At 35.3% G+C, this 26,156-nt stretch overlaps 2 protein-coding genes across 9 annotated transcripts in view; both read left to right on the top strand.

Annotated features, from left to right (window-relative positions):
- The window catches only part of LOC127790044 (protein MICRORCHIDIA 7-like), a 64,906-nt gene extending 45,649 nt beyond the window's left edge, over positions 1–19,257 (top strand). For 4 of the 7 annotated variants that reach the window (XM_052319292.1, XM_052319296.1, XM_052319298.1 and 1 more), the window contains 19 exons: positions 2,934–3,008; positions 3,112–3,146; positions 3,238–3,316; positions 5,432–5,524; positions 5,628–5,712; positions 8,027–8,102; positions 9,128–9,256; positions 10,282–10,380; positions 10,514–10,612; positions 11,814–11,975; positions 12,064–12,159; positions 12,428–12,479; positions 12,562–12,673; positions 12,752–12,816; positions 12,960–13,438; positions 14,386–14,480; positions 14,559–14,646; positions 18,225–18,347; positions 18,454–19,257. In XM_052319292.1, the coding sequence (XP_052175252.1) occupies positions 2,934–3,008; positions 3,112–3,146; positions 3,238–3,316; positions 5,432–5,524; positions 5,628–5,712; positions 8,027–8,102; positions 9,128–9,256; positions 10,282–10,380; positions 10,514–10,612; positions 11,814–11,975; positions 12,064–12,159; positions 12,428–12,479; positions 12,562–12,673; positions 12,752–12,816; positions 12,960–13,438; positions 14,386–14,480; positions 14,559–14,646; positions 18,225–18,347; positions 18,454–18,531 (2,120 nt within the window). In that variant the 3' untranslated portion in view covers positions 18,532–19,257. The remainder of the gene's footprint in view (positions 1–2,933; positions 3,009–3,111; positions 3,147–3,237; positions 3,317–5,431; positions 5,525–5,627; positions 5,713–8,026; positions 8,103–9,127; positions 9,257–10,281; positions 10,381–10,513; positions 10,613–11,813; positions 11,976–12,063; positions 12,160–12,427; positions 12,480–12,561; positions 12,674–12,751; positions 12,817–12,959; positions 13,439–14,385; positions 14,481–14,558; positions 14,647–18,224; positions 18,348–18,453) is intronic. The other 3 variants (XM_052319295.1, XM_052319294.1, XM_052319293.1) reach the window with 3 other exon arrangements.
- A 2,448-nt stretch (positions 19,258–21,705) lies between these two features.
- LOC127790043 (protein TAPETUM DETERMINANT 1) lies at positions 21,706–25,587 on the top strand. 2 transcript variants are annotated; one of them, XM_052319290.1, is made up of 4 exons: positions 21,706–21,880; positions 22,488–22,861; positions 23,135–23,218; positions 24,864–25,587. In XM_052319290.1, exons 2-4 carry the CDS (start codon positions 22,744–22,746, stop codon positions 25,199–25,201), a joined length of 540 nt encoding a protein of 179 aa, XP_052175250.1. In that variant the 5' UTR covers positions 21,706–21,880; positions 22,488–22,743; the 3' UTR covers positions 25,202–25,587. The 2 variants fall into 2 exon arrangements, with proteins under 2 accessions (XP_052175250.1, XP_052175251.1); XM_052319291.1 differs by having other exon boundaries at positions 21,707–22,861; positions 24,867–25,587.
- Positions 25,588–26,156: the final 569 nt, after the last annotated feature.

Below are 26,156 nucleotides of genomic sequence, written 5' to 3'. Positions count from 1 at the left end.
AGAGATGAAGGTATGGCTGCTTAGGGTTTCACAGTGAACGATTGGGATTTAATCCCTGCTTTGATACCCTATAAACTAAAGGAGATAGAGAAATAAATTTATCTATTTTCTGCATATCTTTAATACACTGATTTCTCTTTGTTCTTATAGAGGGAGAGTACAACATAATAGGAAATAACAAAAAAAAGGAAAGAAGAATATACATAATATTCCTAACATATACTCTATAAATCAAGGAGTCAAAGGAGGTGATTTGGGGTATCAATTATATAGATTAGAAATAATTTCCATTAGTCAAAAATGGAAGTTAGCTCCTTTCCATTTCTACAAAAGGCCAGTCTAGAGTAGAGGTTGAATACAAGGCAATGACCTTAACAACATGTGAGTTTAAATGGCCGAGGAGTTACGAGTCATTTAGATTTTTAAATGGTTGAGGAGTTAGGAGTCATTTAGACTAACTCTATGAAGTTGGTTTGTGACAATCAAGTTGCAATGTACAATTGCTTCTAATCTCGTATTCCATGAGAGAACGAAACATATCGAGATTGATTGTTATTTTGTTAGGGAGAAGTTGATCTCTTTTATATTTTGTCACATCATTTTTGGGTTCTAACGATCAGTTAGCTGGCTTGTTCTTGTTCATTGTGTCGCTTAGGCGTCCTTGTGTGAGCTACTTATCCACCAAGTTTGGCATGATCAACATTTATACTTTAGCTTGAGGGAGAGTGTTAATAGGATCATGATATTTAATTATGATCTTTATATTAAGTAACTATATATTCTTAGATGATTGGTATGTATTTTATGTATAACTTTAGAATACATTGTTTCCTTACATTAGAATAGGATGTCTGTATACATGTCCTTGTACACCTCATTTTTGAAATATACTTTTAACATTTTTTTTATTTTACAAAAATAATAGAAATTTCACAATAATGCCAAATTGACACTATACATATGCATTTGTCGATTAGTCGTGTTGCTTTGGAAACACCACGTGATTGTTGGTAACTTTATTATCTTCACACCAAAGTAATTTTCACGAAAATAGAAATTTCATGGCAATATTGAAACTACATTACATATATATATATATATATGCGTGTTGAGTCATCAAGTTGCTTTAGCTGTGCACGCCACGTGACCATTGGTAGTCTTCTTTACACCAACTCGATAAGCGTGAAGCGGTGTGTACCCTTGGTTCATGCATCTTTTCATTCGAGGAAACTTCTTTCAAATTTCTTGCATTTAGAAGTAGAAAGCTAGTCTGAGCTTGTAATTGAATACCATGGATAGAGTTAAAGGGAAAGTGGTTGTCGAGAGTTCCAGGCAGTCAAGGCCTCGTCCCAACCCGGTCTTTGTGATCGACCTCACTAGTAGCGACTCCGATTCTGAAAACTCTTTGTCGATGTCGTCATCCGATGACGATCATAAGGGAGATGGTGTTCTTGAAACCAAGGGAAAGAGATCTGGAGGTGTCCGGGGAGGTTCATTGAAGAAGAAGAGGTTAGAGGGTTTAGGTGCAGCTTTGCCGGTAGGGTTCTTGGATCCTCTACCGTGGAAGTCTGGGTCGTTGGCGTTGCTGTTGCCAATGGCATCTGCACCGAGTCCAATTGTTGCTAGTGCAAACCAGAGTCCAATTGTGAGTGTGGGAGGCAAGTGTTGTAAGCAGTTTTGGATGGCCGGTGACTATGCTATCGTGACTGTTGCTGATCACAATACAACTTCAGGTATTTGTGCATCTTTGGATTAATTTTTGTTGGTGATTCTTAGGAGCAGTATTGTCGTGAGAATCAATATTTGATGCTTGTTTTCCTTATTGCGAGGGCTTCTTGTAATGTATGACGGTGAACGTGATGTCTTTGGAGTTGCTTTTAGATAGGCTGTGGTTTTAGGGAATTTAGTGCGTAATTAATTAGTGATGTGCCTTGATTAGGTTCTATTGCCTTATTTGGATTGGTAAAACCTTTGGTGATTATTCTAAGTTTCGGAAATGGTAAAGGTCGAGTCTCCAAATTGGTAGGTAATAAAGTAGTGGATTATATTTTGGGGAATGGTTTTGCTTCTTACCAGAATCTGTTACGGGCTTAGCTCTTTTTGCCAGATGGACCTGGGGATCATATAAGCAAAATCTGGAATGGGAATGAAAATGTAGTAAAAGCTAGGTGACTGATAATTAGAGGTAAACATTATGGTTATCTTATATTTGATTGCTCTTGAAGAAGGAGCCTTTCAGCACCTGCAGGATAGCTTTGATCGGTATTGTGTGATACGACACTGCCAAGCAGGATAGCTTTTGGTCATTCATCTTTTGATGCCTTGTTGCGGTTAGTTTGGAGTGTTGTGTGTGTTACAGCGGGAAGAGCTCCTTACTTGGCAGGAGAAAAAGGATGTTTTTGCTTTTGATTCTGCATGCTTTGATGGCGTCCATTTGATAAAAGTATGACTGGTGACTTTTCATTGTTTGGAAAACATGGTTTTAAGTTGAAAAGCAGGGTCATATCCTGTTGGATAGTTGATCTATTAGCAGTCAGGCAGTATTGATTCACCTGTGAATCAATTTAAATTTCCCTGATATTTTTTGCAAATGATCCACGGATGGCATGTGGTGTCGTTCTAAACTTTTTGATGCGCATATGAGGTAACCATGTGGTACCTCTTTCTTCAGTTACCTTTACTTAGTGAAAACAAAATAAAAAGGAAACAGAGACACGAAGAAACAAGTTGAGATGATGATAATTACTGGCGTCCATGTTTTGATGCCACTTGACCCATATAAGATTATTGGTCATCACAATTGCATGCTTTCTACTAAAAATTGACTTGTAATCTTTCAGCATTTGGGAAACAATCATTTGTTCTCTCTAACAATCATTAATGATACTTAATGGGCTACATGAAATATTTTCACTGTTCTTTTCTCTCTGCAGGTGGCATGGATCATGTCAGGGTTCATCCTAAATTCCTGCATTCCAATGCAACAGTTCACAAATGGGTTCTTGGCGGTAAACCTGCTATTCCTGTTTACAATACCTTCGAGTTTATATGTGCATCCTTGTTGCTTAATGTCTATTCAGATCCTAATGCTCTAATATTATTCTTCTACAGCTTTTGCAGAGCTTTTGGACAACGCATTGGATGAGGTATCCCTAATTTATTCTCTCTTAACTAAGAAACTCTATTTTTTTTCCCCTCTCTCTGGAGATATATGCCTAGTCTTTGCTCTAATATCAGGTTTGCAGTGGGGCTACACTTGTGAACATAGACATGCTCATAAATAAGAAAGATGATAGCAGAATGTTGCTGATAGAAGGTATGCTGAATTTGTCATCTCTTTGTTACGTTGCCCCCTTCCCCCTCTTCCCCAAGGCCCTTCCCTTGATTGGTAAACATATTACAAGATGAGTTTGGGTCAAACCTACACAAGGACAATGTGGTAGGAAGGTTTCTAAAACAGTGGGGGCTTTAAGGTCTTGTAGTGGGTTCAGATCCGCAATAATAAAGTGGATTTCTCTTGCTGCTTGGCAAACCATGACAGTTGATTCACTGGATTTTAACCCTTCAATGTACAGTAATTGTAGAATTTTTGAGGGAAGACATGGATTATTCAAATGGGTTACATAAAAGTAAAAGAAAGCGAGAAATTGAAGGAAATGAAGAAGGACGAGAGGAAGGTTTGAGACATTAATCATTGTAACTTACAACAAGAAGAAGAAGATATCAAGCCATAATCCCATTAGGTGGGGAAGGATAGATGGATTCTAACTTGTCAATCATCTCTATTTGTGTCCATTATAATGCATGTCATGCCTAAGGGTTTTCTATCAAGTTCTTCTTGGTCTTTCTCTACCTCATTTGATAAATCCTTCTTTCAAATTTCTTTCACTCTTCACATAGGAGCATTTATTGGCCATCTTCTCACATGATCAAATCATTTTAATCATGTTGACGCATCTTACCTTCCTTAGAAGCCACTTTGACCTTATGACATTTAACTTTAATTTTAGTTCCATTTTTTTTTTTTTTTGCATGGTTGCACATCCATGATAACCTTTTTAACTCCATTATACTCGTATTTTTGATGTGTTGTTGTTCTACTATTTGGCATTTTGTACCATACGACAGAGTTGATTTAATCATCATTTGATAATTTTTTAGCTGTAATGTTATTTTACTATTATATAACATGTAGAACGTACTTGATCATTTACCATTTATCATCCTATCTTAATTCTATGGGTAACATTCTCAATAATCTCTCAAATCTTTTTGGACAATTGATCCAAGATATTTAAATCAACCTTTTCTGGGAATAACTTGATCTTCAAGTCTTACAATAATATCATCCACTTTTATATTTTTATTAAGATTAAATTAGTTTTTCAAGCTGATCAACTTTAAACCTTTATGTTCTAAAGTTTCGTTTCGTATATCGGGCTTAATATCCATGCCTACTTTTGTCTTGTCCATTAAGACAATATCATCTAGAAATAGCATACACTAACGCACCTCTGCTTGGATGTGTTTAGAGCATTCATCTATATTTACAGGAGAGAGAGAAGAGCCCAATGCAGATTCTTGATGTTATCCAATCGTAATTGGAAAATATTCAGTATATCTTCTACATGTTTTAACATCTGTTTCTACTCCATGATACATGCTTTTAGTAACCTATATGTAAGTAATTTGAATGTCCTTCTTTTTGAAAGCCTTCCATAAGACTTTTCTAGGGACTGTCGTAAGCTTTTTTTAAGTCTGTATACACTATGTGTAAATCCTTGTTTTTTTTTTTCCTCTATATCTTTTCATTAGGAATCTCAGCATTTATATATAGCTTCCATGGTGGATCTATCAAGCATGAAACCAAAATGATTTTAAGACACTTTGTTTCTCCCCTTGACTGTACTTAAATCACCATCTCCCAAAGTTTCACAATGTGGCTCATTAGCTTGATCCCTATATAATTTTCACATTTTTGAATAAGTCATTTGTTTTTATAGATAGGTACTGTTTTCCTTCACTATAGTGCTCTTGGTTCTCTTCACTGGAATTTTTTTACTTTCAATTTTAAAATGCAATCCAGTATATCTTGGTCTGCATTTCAAGGATACTCCTTTTGAGTCATAAAATGTTTATGCAATTCATCACGATGTTACCGTCCTAATTCAAATATTTGGAGCTTGTGGGAATTGTATGGATAATTTGAGAACTTCCTATATGGTGCTTTGTACTTTTCTCTTCTATATTAATTATTCACATTTTGCAACATATTCTGTGACTTTATCTACGGCTGTGGCTTCATGGTATGTATCTTTTAAGATGCTATATTTATGTGAATATCTCTGGTTGTATGTGTGTGTTTGGGGGTATTGTGATTGGATGCTATATAATCCTTTGTTGCATCATGCTTATTGGCTGTATTTTGCAGATGATGGTGGTGGTATGGATCCAGATAAGATACGCCATTGCATGTCCCTCGGTTATTCTGTGAAAAGCAAAATGGCAGATACTATTGGAAAATGTAAGCATCCAATCTCTTGAAAAAGACATGTTTGATACATACGGTTAACTTTCTTTTTTTTATGCTTTATATAAATTTTGTTTTACCTATGCTCATCTGTTAGATGGAAATGGTTTTAAGACGAGTACCATGAGGCTTGGGGCTGATGTTATTGTGTTCTCCCGCTGCTGTGGAAAAAATGGAAAGAGGTCAGTATTTTGTTGGATTTCATTTTATGAGGTTTCTTTCATATATATATATATATATATATGTATATATTGGCATCATCTTGCTCTGGATCTCGGGTTGGACATAGTTGTTTGTTGCTTGGAAAATTGAAGATCTCTGCCTCAGTTTCACTAGCAAAAGAACAGAATGCAGGGAAAAAAAATCTTTCATCATGTCTACCATGGCATCATCATCACTACTTCAGAATGTACAGAACATTTATTCTTGTGCTGTTTATATCTATAGAAATGGGAGTTTTTTCAAACTTTGAAACTCTTTATAAAAGATTTTTATGAATTTAAACTCAAAGGAAACTTACTTCCAGAATAAAACTGTCTGTCACATCAAACTCATTCCCTAGTTCAAAGGAGTGGAAAATCTGAGATTTTGTTCAAAAGAAACCACTAATATGGTTTTAACATTTTTGAATAAACTGCAAAGACGGTTTTTGTATTTAATGCATAAGCAGCTTGTTTACACACTATGCAGTTTATGCACTATGCATTTTGTGGTTTATGCACAATGCATATGTGACGCTTTATGCAATTTATGCAATAAAAGCATAAATCCTACAATGGGGCTTATGCACTAGGCATTGTGCGGTTTATGCATTTAATATATAAACTGCCCTACAGGTTTTAAACTTCTGCTAGAAGTGCCTGAACTGATCATATGCATAAACTGCTTGGAGGTTTATGTATAAAAACTACCTTTGCAGTTTTCCTCTTTTGACTAAAATTTGAAATTGTTCTGTTGTGTTGGAAGAGGGGATAGGTGTGTTGTTATAGAGAGTTTTATTCTTGGAATAAGTTTGGTTGGAGGTAATTTTTTTTTTTTTTATTAATAGTTTTAAATTTTAAAGAAACTTGTAGAAGTGGCCCTACCATTGACAAATCGTCACGGTTGGGTAAATGGTCATGATCTATTTCCTCAGGAATTTGCTTCTTCTCATTTTTTTATACTTCATTGTCGTGGTGGCACTAGGACTACAACGTTAACCTTCTCTATGCTGTGGTTACTGTACTTTGTTGGATGTGATTGACCATTTTAAGTACCTCTTGCCCTCTTGCATAGACAGCCTAACATATGTTCTAATCCTTATGTTGCTTTTGCAATCTGGCATGTTTTGGTGTTCCTGATGGGACTTACCTTGTGACAGCAAACTGGCCAACTGTGGGTCCTCTTGGTGAAATTGCTTGGCTGCATGAAGTTGGTTTATCAACTTCTTGGTCTAAAGTAAAAACATGTTGATAGAATTGATCTGACTGGGCTAAGAAGCACCATTATGGATATGGGTACAGAAACAAACAGGAAAACAGATAAGGGATGCTACAATTTGGAAGGAAAAAAAAAAGGGATACGCATATGCTAAGGATTATTTTTTGTATTTTTTATTTGTATTGTTCATGAACATAATAACCATAAAGTACTGAAAATATTAAGTACCAGTAATCCTAGTCATACCATTCATTTTATAATATAGAAATTATTGAAAGTTGCTACTAATCCAACATGACAGATATTTCATCCTTAATAGCTATAATAATATAAACATTGCTCAATATGCAAAAACTCTAGTAAATAACTTGCCATTCTTTAGGTATGTTTATCATGTGTCCAACCCATGGATTTGCATGCCCATCAAGATCCTAGATGCATCCAAAAATGAACATAATGATAAAAAATTTCATGGTACTTGGTGTGTCTGGCACACATCCAAGAGTGTCCAATGACGATGATATGTGTCAGACAATGATTTTGAACCAAACTTAGATGTGACTTGAGCTCAATGTTTTTCTTGATTGGTCCACAATACGTAACGTCTTATCCCATCGTAGGTGGGAAGATAACACTATTCAAAAGCCTACTAGCCCCCCTCCCTGCTTTTGCTATAGTCCACTACTACTTGTATGGGTATAGGTCTGTTAAATGGTCCATGACGAACATATGGGACACATTATTCAGAACCTCCTTTTCAAACCATTCATACATTTGAAAAGAACCTGCTACTACAAGATTTGTACATTTGTAACTTTTCCAAGCTATGCATATCAAGAACCTGATTCTGGATTTACCTTTGTACTTAAAGCTTATCACAGTGCCATCTCATTAGTCGTACTGAAAAAATAAGATGGTTGATGTTATCTTTGTGTTTAAGGCTTTGAGAAAAGGATTGCTGACTACATTACTTAAACTCTTCAATTCTTAGTTGTGATATTTGTTGGGATGCTTGATATTATTTTAGGCTTCTGTTCTCATCTTTTGTCAAATGATTGTTCAAATGTTTTTGTTTAGGCCTACTCAGTGCATTGGGTTGTTGTCATACACATTTTTGAGGAGCACAGGGAAGGAAGACATTGTAGTTCCCATGGTAATAATCTTATTCTCTTATCTGTATCAATGAACATGATGGAACTTTGTTATATCATCATGGTTGCCATGTTTTTTGATTAAACTACTTCATCTCCTTATATAATTTTGACTTTGCCTTATCCCTATGTGGTTATGAGAGAATATCTAACCATTTTAAAGCTTGTATTATTTTCATTTGCTAAATTTGATCATATGCTTGATGTTTAGATTTGGTTTTTCTTGGGTTATGTTTTTTCTTGTACCTTGGCAATCCTAATATAACTCTGTTATTGATACAAAAATATTATTCTTTAGAAACTTGGTCCAGGTAAAAACTTTCCTTATCTGATTTTCATTTGTATAGAGTGCTTTGCTCTCACTGTCTACTTGTAATGGCAAACTGATATTTCTAACTTTTTTCCCTTGTAACTTCATTTTAAAAATTATCTGTGAAGCTAACTATGTAATTGCTAAAACAAACATAAGCATCATGTAGATGAAGCTTCTTTCCTATGTATTCTTGTCTTCTCTGCATTCTTTGGTGATATATGGTTCCTTTGTGCTTCCAACATCTGATGAGCTTAAAGGGATTTGCCGATTTGTGTTTTATTGTTCTTTAGTCATCTCATTGTGTGTCATACTACCTAATTGCCTAATTACAAAATTCCTTTTACCAGAATTCCCTTTATCTCACATTCTGTACTGGCTATTCTTGCCAAGGTCCCATATTATGGGCTTAGAAGTAGTCATTTTGTAGACAGACTCTTCCTCTCCCTCTCCTTTTTTGTTTTGCTTGAATTGGTGTTGTTAATTTATAGGAACATCAGTTTTTTGCCCTTTTCCTAACTCAAAACTATTTTGTTGTGAACATAATCACTTTTATGGTTGCTGTCCAGATTCTGCTATAAATGCACTTGTCAGCAATCTTTCTTTTGAGTCCTCATCCAATTGTAGAACGTGGTTCATTTTTTCCGTACAGGATTAATTTTGATTTTTGTTTTAGTATGCTCTCTTAATCATGGTTATTCTATTAATCATATGAAGCTTGACTATGAAAGAGGGACACGGGAGTGGAATAGGATGTTACGATCCTCTGACGCTGATTGGGATAGAAATGTAAAGACAATAGTCCAATGGTCTCCATTTCTAAGTGAGGCAGATCTTCTACATCAGGTGATTCTTCTTTTATTGCTCTTTGTTATTGTCATCTGTTTGTATTTTTTGTATTGGAAAATTATTGTCACAATTAAAGCAAGGAAGACCCAAGCACGTCATGCCGTTAAGACCTTCATTGGCATTGTCTATCGACAGGGTCTCTTTTTAATTATCTGCCAATTTTTTGCCCCATTTATATATTTCCTTGTCAAATTGAAGCCATTGTGTGTTTGGCAGAGTTTGGTTTAGCACTACTCAATGTGATATGGTATGATATTCCATGTAGTTTGTCTCTGTTTGTGTGGATCTCCATCCTTCTTTCTCTCTAAATATTTCATTTGGGGGAATATTTAGCTGAGCTATGAAATTTTAAGTCATGTATTTTAACTCTTGAATCAGTTTAATTGAACTTATGGAATTGATAATTTGATTAGTTCAAAATTTTCAATGATTTTTGGTGGAAGCAAAGCATTATATTTATTACAAAATACCTTTTCTAAAATTCCCCCCACCCCCCCACCTCTAATGGTTGTTTTCATGGTTTATTAGTATCTACAGTTGAATTTTTGTGAATATGGCAGACATATTTGAATTTACATTTAGCAATTGTATGAGATTTTTCTATACGGAGTAAGGGGCATAAACTAGCTATTTTTGTCTTGAGTATGTGGTAGACTGTTTTAAGTTGTGATTCTTTGGGCTGATGTCAAAGAGTTCAAAATTCTTTTACATGTATACATGTCTAAAATTACTCTTAAGAGGCTTGTGAAAGGTTTACTTCAAAGTAACTGTAAATGCCTTCATATAATTTACAGTCTATGTTTCACTTCTTTTTTTTTTTTTTCCTGCTTTGTCCATATCTTTCAAGATTTACAATTTGCATTATTTTTTCCCCTTACTCTTAAGGGCTCTGATAAGTTAGTTGCTTGATATCGGTTGCATTTTTCCTTATTAGCAAGATATGGTTGATGTCTGGCCTTATTTATCTTGTTGGCTGATTTAGTGATTGAGGCTATAATCATTGGCTTTTCTCAATTCAACAGTTCGACCAGATGAAAGCTCATGGTACACGAATATTCATATACAACCTTTGGGAGGATGACCAAGGACAATTGGAACTTGATTTTGATGATGATCCATATGTAAGCCTAGTGTTGCTAAATTGAAATTTTGACCGGTGTTTTTTTCTTTATTTCATTTTTTCTTCACTGTGCCATACTATTATGGCTGGATTTGTCTAGAAGTTTAACATTACATGATAATGTGACTCTGAAGGACATTCAAGTTAGAGGTGACAAGCGAGATGAGAATGTGCAGATGGCAAAAGAATTTCCCAACTCCAAGCACTTCTTGACATATAAGCTTTCATTAAGGGTAACCATTGCACACTTCTATTTTGCATCATTTAGATGATTGACATCAAGTAATGTTTTTTAAAAAATTGTTTGGACTTCTTGAGTAATTTTTAGAACACTTTTTACATGGTTCTGTTTTTGCTTGTCCACTATTTGTTAAATAGTCCCTTCTTGTGATTTTCATTTAAAATGATTTTCATATTTTTAAATGTTAGGCATTGTTGACTATCAATAAAATTAGTTGTCGTTATTTTTTTATTGTTGCGATATCTCAGAATAAATCTGTGTAATAAACAACAGAAAGATTTACAATGTGAGAAACCATGGTAGCAAGGAAACACGGATATAGTAGGAATAGTAATGAAGAAATACTGGGATCTTTACAATATTAAAATGAAACTAACGAACAAGAATTACTGTCCAGACATCCAAATAACCTTTTTCATACCCTGACTATGATGTTGCCTAAGGATTAATTAGGGCGGATTGTACCATTTACAGAGATGTCATATTATGTATAAGAAACACTTGAAGGAAATGTGTACATTGTGGTACATACATTAGTATACATGTTCTAAGTTTACCAAAAGTAAGTTTAGAACCTGGCAGTAGAAGCTAGTTTAATTGTAGGGGTAGAATAAGAAATCATGAAGTGGTCGTTACTAATTCCTATTCTCTTTTAGTTTTTTTTTTAATATTTTTTGACTTTACAAATTTTTAAATCTTGACTTTTTAATTTTAAAAATTATGGACAAGGATTTCAAGTTTTTCATGATGGGAGCTGGCTACGCATAAGAAGAAAACAAATAAAAAAATTACTATCTTTGTTAAATATGAATGTATTTGTATTACAAAAAATGAAGAAATTGTTGGTAATTTGATTTATATATAGACTTAATGAGTCCAAGACTCTAAGCTTGCCAACTACTTGGGCTTGGGTATGGAAATACTCTTTTCCCATTTTGCTCCCTTTTAAGAAGTTATAATTTCACTTAAAGAACAATTTTATTTCTTTTTACTGCTGTGTGTGTCCGGTCATAGTTATTGGGAAAAAAAATTGTCATAATGTTCCAATGTGTCATATCTCAAAATATTTGTAAGATATTATGTCATTGTGATTCTCTTCTCTCGTGTTCATAGTGTTTGCTGTCATTTTGTTATCCCAGTTTTTTTCTTTCCCTACATGATTCTAACTTCCAGTTGTTTGCTTATGTCTTCAGAGTTATGCATCAATTCTTTATCTCAGAATTCCTACTGGCTTTCGCATTATTCTCCGTGGAAAAGATGTAGAGCACCACAATGTTGTGAATGATATGATGATGACACAGTCTATTACTTACCGCCCACAGCCTGGTAGTGCTGGGACTCAAAAGGATTCTAACGTAATGATTGCCAGATGGAAGTTAATTTGAGTTACATTATCATAACTAATTTGCATGTACTGCCACTGACTGCCATATTCTTTGTCAGATGGTTGCTGTTGTAACTCTTGGGTTTGTGAAGGATGCTAAAGCTCATATTAATGTTCACGGATTCAATGTTTATCACAAGAATCGACTCATTCAGGTTCATTTGTGGTTAACCTTGTACTGTGCCTCATTGACTTTCAACATTATCTATTCTTTTTATCCATGTTTGTATTTATGATTAGCATGTTGGTCAAAATGTCTTTCAAATTATCATATGTTTTCTAGGTGAAGTGAATATACTCAACTAAGAGAACCTTGGCAAATTGTTGTGTGTGTTCTTGCATGCGGTCTTGCATGCTAGTGAGAACTTTTCTTTCATTGACGATGTTGTGATAGTGGATGACATGAATCTGTTGTTTTATCAGCCATTTTGGAAAGTTTGGAACCCTTCTGGAAGTGATGGTCGTGGAGTTATAGGTATTTGTTGTTTCTGATCTGGATGGTGTGAGCTGAGCTTCTTCCTGATAGCTATTCTTGAGTCTCTCCTTTTTCTCTGCAGGTGTACTGGAAGCTAATTTTGTTGAACCAGCTCATGATAAGCAAGGATTTGAGCGTACTACAGTTCTTTCAAGACTTGAAGCAAGACTAGTTCAAATGCAGAAATTATATTGGTTCGTTCATCTTTTCATCATGCCTTGGATTTTCTGAGTTTAAATGTTTGCTAATTTGCTATGTACTGCTTTGTTCAGGTCAACAAACTGTCATAAAATTGGCTATGCTCCCCGCCGGAATAAGAAGTTAATTGATGACATAGGTATGTAACAGGAAACAACATTATTCATTTTATATTTTGTGTTTCCAAGTAGAAGCAAGGTTTAGCAATTTCTTGTCTTCTGATGAAAATGCTCAATCAACCTAACCTAGCCATCGCTTACAACTATACGCATAATTTTCTAGATACTTCTCCTGATTATGGTCAGCCAACAGCATCCAAGTCTAAAAAGAAGAATACTGGCTCAAGCAGCAAGATGCCTATTTTGGTTTCAGACAAATTACAATTCTACTCGAATCAAAATCAGGGAAGAAGAGAATCAGAAAGATATCTTGAAACGGTGGAAAAGAGACACCAGATTGGGCGCGTGCATGGTAAAGGAAGGAATGTAACTAAGACCCCTACAAGATCTGCAAAAGAAGCAAGCACTTCAGACCCATCATCACCTACTGAAGAATTTGCCGGTGATAACGAGATGCAAGCTGCTCTGCCTGAGAGAGAGGCAAATGGCAATTCTGAGAAGGTATTGCCTCCCTGTAAGTCTTCTGAAAAAGATGGCTCTCGTTTGTTTAGGTCATCCCCGAGCTTGGGAAATTTGCAAGCTGTACAAGAATGTGCATTGGATGGAACACCTGTTCGAATTACGACCCGCTCAGGGTCAAAGGTAGTTTCTTGCCTTCTTGAATTGTTCTTTGTGCATAAAGAAATAAATTTGCAAAAATAATAACAGAAATCATCCTGTTCATACATGATACCCTCCTGCTCACTATCACTAGGTCACTAGTTTTGACTAGTAAATGATTAGAAAAGACAAACAACTATCAGCACCACGATGACACAAGGCTTTTTGTTCAAGGGAAGGGGCAACCTTTAGGCATTAAAAGCCTCAAGGTGAATCAGAACTTCTGTATAACTTGCCTTTCTACTCCATCTGAAGGCATCAATTAAGGTTGGAGATCTCAATCAGGATTCAGGATTTGTGACTACCTCACCCTGTTTTCTGTTCAACTTGTTTTGAAGCATGGTCAATTGACAAAGATTTTGTTTTCATATGATGCACGCATTGAAGACACTAGAGATTGACTCTTCTTACTTTTTGCTGTTTATTTGGAAATCTACTGTTTTAATTTTGCCTGTGTTACTCTCTACTTCTAGAGTGCTGATAAATAGAGTTATCCATTTGATTAGATTTCTCTTATTGTATTGGAAATACATCAGAATGCATAGTTCTATTTTTATTTCTTTCTGCGCCTATTTTATCTGTAGACATAATCCTCTTGCTGGATCTTGTGAATGGTTGATTTACGTTCCACAAATGGCATATGCTGTTCTCACTTTTCTGGTCTACTACTTCAGTCTGCGTAGTTTTGTTTATGCAAGGACCTCACTCTCTGCTTGTGCTGGTTGTTGATGTGGTAGATTATATGGCCAACCTACCCATCAAAAAAGAGTGCATTCCTCTCTACTTCCTCTAGCTTTATGGAATTCTTGTTTTCTTTGCTGGTCTGTGTAGTGCCTAGACTTGAAGTAGCCTGATATATGAAGGGCAGAGCAATTTTGAGTTATTACCCTGGCACTATTGTTAAATGTTAATGCTGTTTGTTCAACTAGCAGGGAGATGATGCCAATGGCAATGAGTTGCGTTCAAACTCCAGTGCACATGATTTAGTTCAGTTGAAAGAAGAGAATCGCCAATTAAAGGAAAAGTGAGTTTCTTCTATTTCAAATATGCATATCATGGTTGCTCCTGCTCTTATAGATGGCCTTCTTTTTGGTTTCTGTAGATTAAATAGGAAGGAGGAAGAGATTTTAGGTGATTTGCTGGGTGATTTACAGCAAGAAAGAGAGAAGTCCAAGTTACTTGAAAATAAGGTACTGTTTTTCTTGAGACTTTCCCACTTCTGCTACAACCGTTCATACATGTCTCTGTGCAAAGTTCTCTCTTTTCTTTTTTTTGGCATTCTTAGTTTTATTTTACTAAAATGACAATGATATCATGAAATGTTATGTTGCACTTCTTGAACGTCTACAGAATATGATTGAATTCATCTTGTTATTTATAAATGGTTATATTTAACAATTGGTGTCTCCATCCAATGCCCTCTAAGAGGAGATGCCGCCTTAGGTTTGAGCAAACAAGATATAAAAGCTGTGATAGAGCCTTTTTGGTAGTTGTCATATTTCATTCTTTACTGTTTTCTACCATATAAGTATTTCTTGAAATTATTCATTGAATGTAGTGAAACAAACGTTATATTGAGATATCTTGTTAATTTTGAAGCAGATTTGTTTGAACGAAGTGAAGCAAAATATGAAAAAGATAAACAAATGATAAAACAGTTGGACTAGATAATATTGTAATAAAAGCTATAAATGCATGGGAAATGCTATTTTATGGTTAATGGAATTATTTAACGTGATTCTTATTGTTGGGGATGCCTAACAAGTGCAAAAAGAGCACTGTAGTGTCCATTTGCATGAATAAACAAGGTATCAAGCTTTAATCTCACTAGGTGGGGTTGGCTATATAAATTCTAACTCACCTATCATTTTTATCTATATTTGTATCTATAGAAGGCCCTTGTAACTTATATCATACCTAAGACTCACAACACTTCTCTGTCTCTCTCTCTCTCTCTCTGAGACCCAAAGCGCCTTTGGAGAGAGAACTAGCAAGTAATGGGCTTTCCTTCATCTAGGTTGACAATGTCAATTAACGAAGAAATAAATGATTCTTCTATATTGAGCTGAGTATATGTTTTACAATATATATTAGACGAGATATATAAAAAAGGGAAAGAAAGAAAATATACAAAGGGGAAAGAAAGACTAAAAGGAAAGAAAGAAAAACAGGAAATCTTCAGGATATCTCCTATTTCCTAAAACAGGAAAGGAAATCAATCTTCAACATGTTTAGGAAAGGACATGTTTAGGAAAGGACATATTTAGGAAAGGTGATATGTAGGGAAGGAGATATTTAGGAATAAATCCTAAGAAATCTCCAACAATCTTCAACAATTAATTTTTAAGAATAATATATAGGTAGACAATATCAATTAATATTTAAGTATAATATATAAAGATGTTTATGAAACATTAAATAATTAATGGGTGGCTAGGGCTGGGCGAGACTTTTAGGTCCCATCTAAGGCCATCATATTAGTTTTAATTGGGCCAAATAATTGTCTGAGCGGACCGTATAATTTTAAACATTTTTCATGTCCTAAAAACATGAGCATGCTTGGGAAAATTTGATGGGCCACTAGGCTAATGTCCACCCCTACAGAAAGTAACTACATGTACCTCTGTGTTTGAGTTTCAATTTGTGCTCAATTTTGCTGTATCTTGTCTTAGTGAGGTGAGGATGTCATCGATGGCAAGCAGCAATAGAACTACGAAAGCTGCAATAGAACTACGAAACGTGTAAAAACATGGAAAGATAATATTATGACAATTGCAAACAGCTACAAAGAATCAAAATGCTTTTATAATATGATAAATCATAAAACATAAATAAAATGAACTGAGAAATAGTAAAAGATAGAATATATAAGTGGTTTTGTACTAAGGCTTATTATCACATGATGAAGATAATTGAATTATTTTATTGAACTAATTTCAATTAGTGTAGGGATACAATTGAAGATATAGGTCTACAAAATATAGATAAGATTATTATTTCTTCTTAATTCTATCACTAGTCTATCTTAGTGGGTGAAACTAAAAAAACAAAGACATGAATTTTTGTATTGTTAAAGAATAATGCTATTGGTACACGTTTGTGTACACCTTGGGCTACACAAAGGTGTACCAATGACAAAAATGTCTCTCATGAGGTGCATGGAGGCGAGGGGTATTTTGGTCATAATACCCCTTTATGTAGCCCAAGATGTACAAAAATGATGTACATCTAGCATGATACATTATTAAATGACATCTCATCTAAAAGCTTAAGCTATTTGATAAAATGTTAACTTTTATCTTTTATATTATTATTTTGCCTCTCAGCACATCTCTTCAAGTGTAGTCAGACTTTATTGTATAACTAGTCCAAACTCATGCAACAATTTAAATATTAGTCAATAGTGAGGGTTGAACTTAGGACCTTTGTGTGCTCTAATATCATGTTAAATTGTTAATCACAATCTCATCTAAAAGCTTAACATAGAGTGGAACATCTTAGAATCCAAAAGTTTTCAATTGACTTGGTAAAAAATCAAATATATGAATTGTACATTTAGTAAAAATAGAAGGGTGAATGAGACTTGAAGATAAAGTTACTCTAAAAAGGAAAAGATTAGTCTAATTTCTTGAATTAATTGTCCTAGAAAAAGTGACGATTATTATTCTCAAAATCAATGCACAATGGTTTACATAGAGAAGTGCTTCTACCATTTTATTCTATTTTAATCACTTTAAACCTAAAACAAAATGTTTCATTGAATGATCAAACGACCGGCTCCATTATATGGTATGGAATTTTAGGCATGTAGGTACTAACCCAGGCAAAATATAGGAGTAACTGAGTTGAAGATGTTGTGGTAAATAGTAAATACCATACAGTAAAAGACAATTGTAAATGAGTTTGGTGGTTATTGAAAATGAGAACCCTTCCATGGGAATTAAGAAGAGTTGTTGAGTAGTTCTATCAGTCATCCTTTCAAGAAGGGCTCTTATCATTGCCCAATATGCATCAAACATGCATACTTTCTAAGAACATGTCTAATTGCATCTCAGATACACCATGCTCCATTTCTGCGGGTTATGCTTATCAAACACATTTACATGTCAAACACACCACATGGCTTAATCCAATAATGGTGACATTTTGAATTTGTTTCTGCTTCCAAATTTGAAATATGCAATCTTTATGTTTTTTCTTGAGTGTCGTGAATATTGGGTGTTGATCAATATTTTTAGAATTGTAATAATGTGTTGGATTATTAATTTTTTGTGACTTGACTTCACCAATTTCTTTTTAAACTTCTATCCTCAATTGCCTTTTACGTTTGTGTATGATGGTAGTATATGTATGTGATGTAATGTTCACTTTTTTTATATGTCGATCATTAAATTTATGGACTAGATTGTATCTTTCATGTTGGATTACTGTTATTTTTTGCTTTTGGGAATTTTGAGTAGATTGTGGGCATTATTTACGGGAAAATAATAAAAAGATGGTAATAACTTGGGAAACCTGGTATAAATACAATATTTGTCTATATTTTGCTATATTATCACTTCAGTCATATCCTTATTTTTATGCGGATCGGTGTCTTGATATCTTGTCCCCTAAACTTCCATTTAGAAGTATTTTAACCTGGGGAAGGAATGGATACAAAGTCAAAAAAGGAAATCTAGTTGTTTCACTGGATATCTTTAGAAGTAATCATTAATCTTGGACATTATTGCCCCTAATCATTCTCTTGTGTATTCTAAATTCTTGTCAGCTCAAGGAGGCGACACAAAAGATTGAGGAACTGAACAAAGAGCAGGAAGGTTTAATTGAAATATTCTCTGAGGAGAGGGAAAGGCGAGACATTGAGGAGGAAAATCTGAGAAAGAAGTTAAAGGTTTTTCTTTCAAGATCATGCTTCCTATTTTGCTTTATGTTCTTAATATTGATTCCTTTTCTCAGTAATGGATAAAGACATGAAGTGAATTTTCCTTTTACTGTAGGATGCATCGAATACCATCCAAGAGTTGCTTGACGAGGTGAAGCGGTTGGAGAAGATGAAGTCCCGTCTGCCCAAATAGGAGTGGTAATCCTATGTCAATAGAGGATATGACATGACCATGTAGAATCTTTTGGAAAAAATGTTTTAACCTGAATTTGATGACTAGTATGAATGGAAGCCAAAAAATTCGTGGACATGAGAAGCATCAATCTTTGGATGCTGGCACATGCCTTAATTAGACCTTTCTCCAAAGATCTGTGGTTTCTAGCTAATTTTATACCGCAACAGGGCACAGTACATAAATGTAATGATCTCAGGACATCTGCCTAGCTAGACTTCTTTCCCAAACCCTTTCTTCCGCATGTTGATAGCTAATGCATAGAGAGACTGTAGCCCATGGGAAGTAAACTTGTGAGTTGAGCCATCTTTCATCCGCTAAGGCCTGTGTGGATTCCAGATTTTTACCACCATGATGCACTGCACTCTTTGTACTCATGAAGTTGCCATATCTTTTAACTGATTCTGTGTTAGGATGATTAAAAATGTTCCTCTGAATGTTCTACAACGAGAGTAGGATCACTGGGGTTGTATGAGGTGCTGTATCTGGCCAGGATGCTAGCCATCAAAGTATCTGCCCATTCACCCAACAATTTTGCCTCCGACTTGTAATGAGCATTTGTATAGATTGTAGTCTTTTGCCATTTGCCGGTTCCTAATCCTGTCTGGTTCTTTTCAGTCATCTTTGAAGAGAGTGCTTGGAGCAGGATGGCTAGCTTCCAGTGCTATGTGATTTTTGTTCTGTGTCTGTTCTTGGGGTTAGGTCTCTGTGTTTCGCTTCTACATTTGTTTTTATTGGTTCTCTGAAGCAATGTGTTACTGGGTGCAGCTTATCCAAATCAAACAAATAATTGCTAGTAGAGTGCTGCCCACCTTTTATGTTTGGTGCCTTAGGCTATCTCCAGCGAGTTTCTTTATTTTACTTCTTATTATATTATAAATAATTTATTCTCTATTCTGATTTTATCTCAAAAATTGTGTCTGCTCTAGCAACACTCCTTATTCTTTTCTCTGTCTGACTCTCTATTTTATTTATTTATCAATAAATTTTAATTTTATTTATTTTACCTTACATATATGTTTGACTACTATAAAATTTTATTATTTATTTTGCAAGCCTTATTGATTATTATTTTTGAACACTTAAATGTACAAAATAATTAAATATATATATATATATAAAATAAATAATCAAATATACAAATTAATCAAATACATGTATACACATAATCGAATACACAACTTAATAATCAAATAAATAATATATAATATCAATCATATAATATATAAAATATACAAAATTATCACAAAACACAAGAAGACGCTGCTGGTTGCTGTTGTTGTTTCGCTAGATCTGTTGTAGGGAAGACACTGCTGGTTACTGTTGTTGTTCTGTCGGATTTGTTGCAAGGAAGACGTTGCCCGTTGCTGTTGCTGTTCCGCCAGATCTGTTGCTACCACCAATGCTCGTTGATGCTATTGTTCATGGCCGCCAGATCTGGTGTGTGTTGTTGGATCTACTATTGCCGTCGCTACCCTACAACTCATCTTCACCCTTCTCACGTCTGGTTATCTCTTCTCACCTTGAGCAATTGGGGGTTGAGGGAGAGACAGTGAGAAAAATTCAATCGCCAACATTAACGAGACATTTCAAGGTTATCAAAAATTTAGTAAGTAGAAATAGCAAAAGCGAGCTTTGCTGGAGCTCATTTTCTAGAATAATCTTGCCACAAATAGCTTTAGCGAGGTGAAAATAACACTATTAGAGATAGCCTTACAAATGGCTCACTATCTCAACTCAGTATGAACGAGATCTCCAGTTTCTAAATGTCAAGTCTGACACTTTGTTCATGTGAAAAGGTTAAATTTTATGTTTTTGTTGATGTGATTCATGTGATTTGTTCTTTGTGTTGGGGGGAGGGGGCCATGCCAGAGCCCACTGCCCTCTCTAAATATATCAGAGTAAGACAAATGTTATGTTACGTGATAAGGGTTACATAGCATTTCACCTTGACATAGAATCCTTGTAGTTCTTTTTACAGCATGCCTGTTATGTGGATGCCATCTTAATGGTCTGTGGCAGTGTTTGGAATCTTAAAAGAAATGAGATAAGATCCATTTTAGTGCACATAATTGAGATAAATTAACCCCAAGTCTCCCAGGTTAATTTTTTTTATTTCAATTTTATAATTAAAAATATCCTAACATTTTATATTTTAAAAAGCTATAGCATTTATTTTTTAAAAATATAAAAAAATAATACTTTTTTAATTCATAATAATATAATAATATATCCTACAACTGAAAAGGCTCTTAAATTTTCAATTTTCTTTCTCGTAAAGATCTTAAAGCCAACCCAACCTTCATGTGATATTCAACATCATTTTAACTTTTTTTATATATCTTATTATGAAGATTCACGTTTCATGTGATGTTTAACTATTTTTTTATTCTTTATCTTATCATAAAAATTGTCTAAATCATAAAGGATATATATATATATTTAAGACTAACAAGAGTTACTGTTTGATCAGGTACTTTGGTATCATACGGCACTAAATATTATTTTAATAATATTACATTGCAATAATAATAAATTTAATACTTTTCTTGGTACGAGTTTAACAAGAAAAAATTTTTAAAGTCAGACAGATTTACAGAACAAGGGCAAAAAGGTTAAAATGCCTTCGTCCATATATAATGGTACTTTTTCAATGTAATATGAATAAAAATATTTTAATATTTTAATTTTTATTTTATAAATCTATCTGATCTTATATAGAAGAACCCGTTTAATAATAATGACACCAATGGAAGTAAATTTTCAAACGGTGGAAAGTAAGTAGTTATTATTAGTGTATTAAATTATTTATTATATTAATATTAATATAGTTGTTTAAATAAAATAATATTTTATTATTGAAGAAATCAGCGGAAAAAAAAAAGAAAAAGAAATAAGAGAGAGAGAAATTGACGTGCTTCTTCTGATAGGGCTTGCCACGCACGTGGCTAGTGGGCCCCGCTCACGGAAAGAATGTTTGGACAGTGACCTTCACACGGTCGCTCGATACTCCCACGGGTAATGCAATCATTTCCCTTACCTCACCTGCACTCGCAAACCCTTCGCCTATAAATTGCCGCAAGCCCTTCCGTTCCATACCAATAAACACACGCTCGGAGAGAGATATTCTCTCTTTCAATTTCTTCTCCCTCAAAACCCTAAGTCTCTCTCTCTCTCTCTCTCTCTCTCTCTCTCTCTCAATGTGTATAAGCAGCATGCACGCGTCTCGGAATTGATTCTCTCTCTCTCTCTCTCTCTGTCCCTAGCCTCTTCCTTCGATCGTGCGGCCAGCAAAGAGACGATTCAAAAGGTTTGATTTATTATTATTTCTCGAACATGCATTGCTTCAGACGAGCTTTTCTCTGATCCTCCGCTGCTTTGCCGTTTTCATCTTTCTCTGAGAGCTCCGCTCCTTTGTCGACTGTTCTTCGCAGTAAATCGCGCTGATGCTTCTGCTGCCTGCTCCTCCTTCCTCTGTACGCTCTGCCTGCCGCATTCCATTTCGATTGTTTTCTTTTCCAAACCGGTTCTCGATACATTCTACTTTCGATAGCGAGAAGTTGCTTTCCGAAACATTCATGGATTATTTTCCTCTTTTTGTTATTCGTGTGAGAAATCGAGGCTTTGAGACTTGAGTTTTTTCTTTCTACTTAGCTGTCAGCGTTTCTGCTTTTATGCTTTCCTTCTGCTTGTTCTATTCCGAGTGGATCACCGTCTATATGGCTATTATGGGGCTAGTGACCTCGTGAGGCGCGAGTCTCGATGAGCCCGAAGTCAAATCCTTACCAGTTGTTCTTTATAAATTTTGGCGGTAGTTCTTCTTGACTGATTTGATTGGTATATTGATGTTAATGTATCTCCAGAATGTTCCGTATATATGCGCGCATAGCTTATTCGTGTTCCTACTACTAATGCAGAGATTTTGGTACGAATGAGGTCAACACTTCAACTTCATAGTCATTTCATCTGTTGATCGAGGCTTCTGCTTCTGGCGGCGTAGGGTTTCGGAAGCTCAAGTTTCTGAGTCGATCTATCCGAGTCAACTCGGTTTGTGGGAGTGAGTCTAGTGACCAGTTTGACGCGAGATAATTGCTTCTGGGAATCGCTTTTGAAGCGATTTTTGTTACAGGGAGTCGTTCCGCCTTTCGCAAAATTCTGCTACTACGAGTTCCGATGAGCATTATTTGTGATTTTTGTGGTTCAATGCTGAGAAATCCATCATTGAGGCGGCGTATCGCTTTGGTTGCAGCGACATTTGCGGTCGGGATACTGATGATTGAGTTTTATGCAGGTCCGTGTTCATAACACCCAAGTTAATTACACATTCGCTCCCTTTCGCTTATTCTCCATTACGATAGATTACTAATTCCGATAGGTAGAGAGAATGTATATATTTCTAGCCGTACATTATTGGCCCGGTCGGTTAGCTTTTTGTTTATCAATGGCTTCATTTTCTTCGACAGAGAGGGTCGCTAAACTTGATTTCTTATTTTACTTGCACTTTTGGTCTTGTTCATTATTGGTTCAACAAATATTCACGGTTTTTACCTTCTCTCCTTTGCAGGTCAGCGTTTTGATCATCGTTCTCTGAATCAGGAGGGTGGCAAGGCCTCTCTCTCTGCACTGCACCGAAAACTCCTCCATCGCGGTAAAGCTCGGAAAACCTCTTGAATGTAACTTTAGCTTATTTACAGAACATAACCGAAAGTGCCTGTTGCTCTGCTATTCCCCCCCCCCCCCCCCCCCCCCCTCTCTCTCTCTCTCTCTCTCTACTTTCGTAGTTTTGTACACTGCTCCAACTATTTGCAAACGCACAGTGCACGTCGCACGTCCACGGTCCGACACGCAGCCACTTTCCTCTGGCGATGCGTAACTGCGTACGGTTTCTCTATTTTGTCCGGATGTCAAATTCTTTCGGCCATGGATTTATTCTAACGTGTGCCGTTGGTTAAACACGCCGCACCTTGCTTCGAAATAATTAATTGCTTGCCGTCACGTGTATACACTTGGATTTGTATTCAAATTGCACACGCAATAATTCTGCTTCTCAAAACCTAATTAAGTACATGAATAATACCATAATTGTAAATTTGTAATAGAATCTTTTATAAGATTTAATTTTACACGAAATTATTCTTATTGAAAAAAAAGCATAAAATGATTTTTCTGTAGTTGATTTCTTTTACTAAAAATTTATTAAAGAATACCATTAATTTCATAATGTTTTGGTGTGCTTTAAATTTCATAAGTACACTATTGATCTCTTTTAGACAAAATTTTGGATCAAGGGAGTGTTTTTTTTTTTTTTTTCTTTTTTGATGACCCCGTTAAGGTTGTGGCTGTTAATAGTTTTTTTTTTTTTGGTCCATTGTTTGGTAATAGGTTTTTCAACTTTTGCTTGGTGTACAGATTATTTTACATGCACATAAAATGATTTATTCCGTTCTTGCAAACATTGCCCAAAAAACTCAGTGATTCAATTCTTAATTCGAAAAAGCATTCCTTATGACGTTTCTATTGTAAAATTTAGTTTTGGTTATGGTTCAATGAAATTGCATCATGATTTGAAAACTGGATGAATTTAGAAAAAAAAGGCATTTAAATGAATTAATTTTGACTAGATATATTGGTAAAAAGATTTGTTGCTTTCAAAGTTATCTAATAAAACATTACCAAAAAACAAGGACATATAATTTTATGAAAATGATCACTATATTTTTTATACTTAATTCTTGTTTGCAGTTTATAGGATAAGTAACATATGCAAAACGAAGGCCTAGAGATTGTAGAAATTTCCTATTTGTCTAGCCAGCAAGCTCTGGGTTTGTTTTGGTAAAGTTGTATCGATCACTAGCTCAGGTTAGCCTTTCCCCGTGTTGGAAGCGCTACAATGTCACTGTTACAGATGCCGAGCCGAAAGCCATAACAATGTTTTACGAGGAGAGGCTTTTTGTTATATGTTTAGCACAGAGGCTTTTTTGTGGCAAAACAATGTTTTACAAGGAGAGGCTTTTTGTTATATGTTTAGCACAGACGCTTTTTTGTTGATTTGTCCCTTTCCTTCCAAACTACTTGTAATAAAAGTTGAATTTGTTCGTAGACTGCCACCGCTCAGGGCCCCCACCCACATTGGTGGTGTGGTGGCTGGCTTGGTAGTTCAGAATTATCTTCTCCAAAAGCGAACTCTGGCATTTAGTGTTGTGTTTGCATGTCCTTAAAGGCACCTTCTCTGACACCTCTTTATGATGGATAAAGCGGAACACTTATTTTGTTTCCATCTGCTTTTTACACAGCAGCGGAAGTGGAACCGAATCGGATATGGGGAGGCAAATGTTCGAAATCGGATATAGTGATAAACCAGGGCGCCACTGAACCACTCCCCAGTGGCATCCCCACCTACACTGTGGAGATCATGAACGTGTGCGTCACCGGCTGTGACATCTCCGCCATCCACCTCAGCTGCGGCTGGTTCAGCTCCGCCCGCCTCGTCAACCCCCTTATCTTCAAGCGCCTCCGCTTTGACGACTGCCTCGTCAACGACGGCAAACCCTTAATCTCCGGCCGCACCCTTTCCTTCCAATACGCCAACACCTTCCGCTATCCGCTCTCTGTCTCGTCCGTCGTCTGCTGAAACATATATATGAACAAGGCCGAGAATTCCGACAATCATATAAAGCTCTGAAGCAGGTTTCTGTTTTTGTTTTTTCTTCTTTTTTTGATTGTTCTGCTTTGTTGCTTTATATGTTTGTTTCCATTTACTGTAGTTGATAGAGCCTGTAAGCCCAGTAAATTTTTTGTCTCTGATTCATGTTCCAACACATGGATGTGGAGAGAGAGAGAGAGCACTAGGTACAGCGTGAGTCGGTGATTGTAGATAAGAGAATGAAAGGGGGGTTATATTTCTGTTAGCATATGTGAGGTTGAAACTATGGTAAAGGAGTACCTTTCTTTGGGTCTTGGATACGAATTTATATGGTGAATGTGTGAATGCTCTGTAAAAAATATGATTCAGATCCAGCTACCATACCCCGTGGGTGTCGTATATGGTATAATCATTGTGGTAGCTTGTGCAAATTAAACTAGTCCAAATTTTGGTTTTGGTGCTTTTGTTGGATACCTAACAATGAGTGTACATTTAGTTATAATCGAATTGAATTGATTAAAAATATTAATCGAACTGAATCGTATGTAATGACAGAATCAAACTTATCGACTAATCCCAACTAATCAAATTAACCAAAATTTAAATTGAGTTATTCGAACTTATAATTGAAAATTGATTGTTCAAAACCAAAAATTGATATAGAAATAAATTAATTTACAAAAATTGATACAGAAATAGGGGAACAACGTTTGTACAAATGAAGGAATACACACGAGACAATACAAATCCATTTACAATGAAGAAGAATAGAAAAATGCAAACTCATTTACAATGCAGAAGAACAAGAGAATACAAATCCATTTGTGCAAATGAAGAAAATACAAAATGAACAACCCGTAGCAAACGAAGAAATATATCAAGAAACTAATCAAACTGAAAGCCAAAAAAATTGAAAAATCTTACAAAACCTTAACCTAACTGT

This window comes from Diospyros lotus, chromosome 14 (genome assembly GCF_014633365.1).
Source record: "Diospyros lotus cultivar Yz01 chromosome 14, ASM1463336v1, whole genome shotgun sequence".
NCBI lineage: Eukaryota > Viridiplantae > Streptophyta > Magnoliopsida > Ericales > Ebenaceae > Diospyros > Diospyros lotus.
The sequence above is the reverse complement of the archived record's forward strand: the minus strand, read 5'-3'. Positions and strand labels throughout refer to the sequence as shown.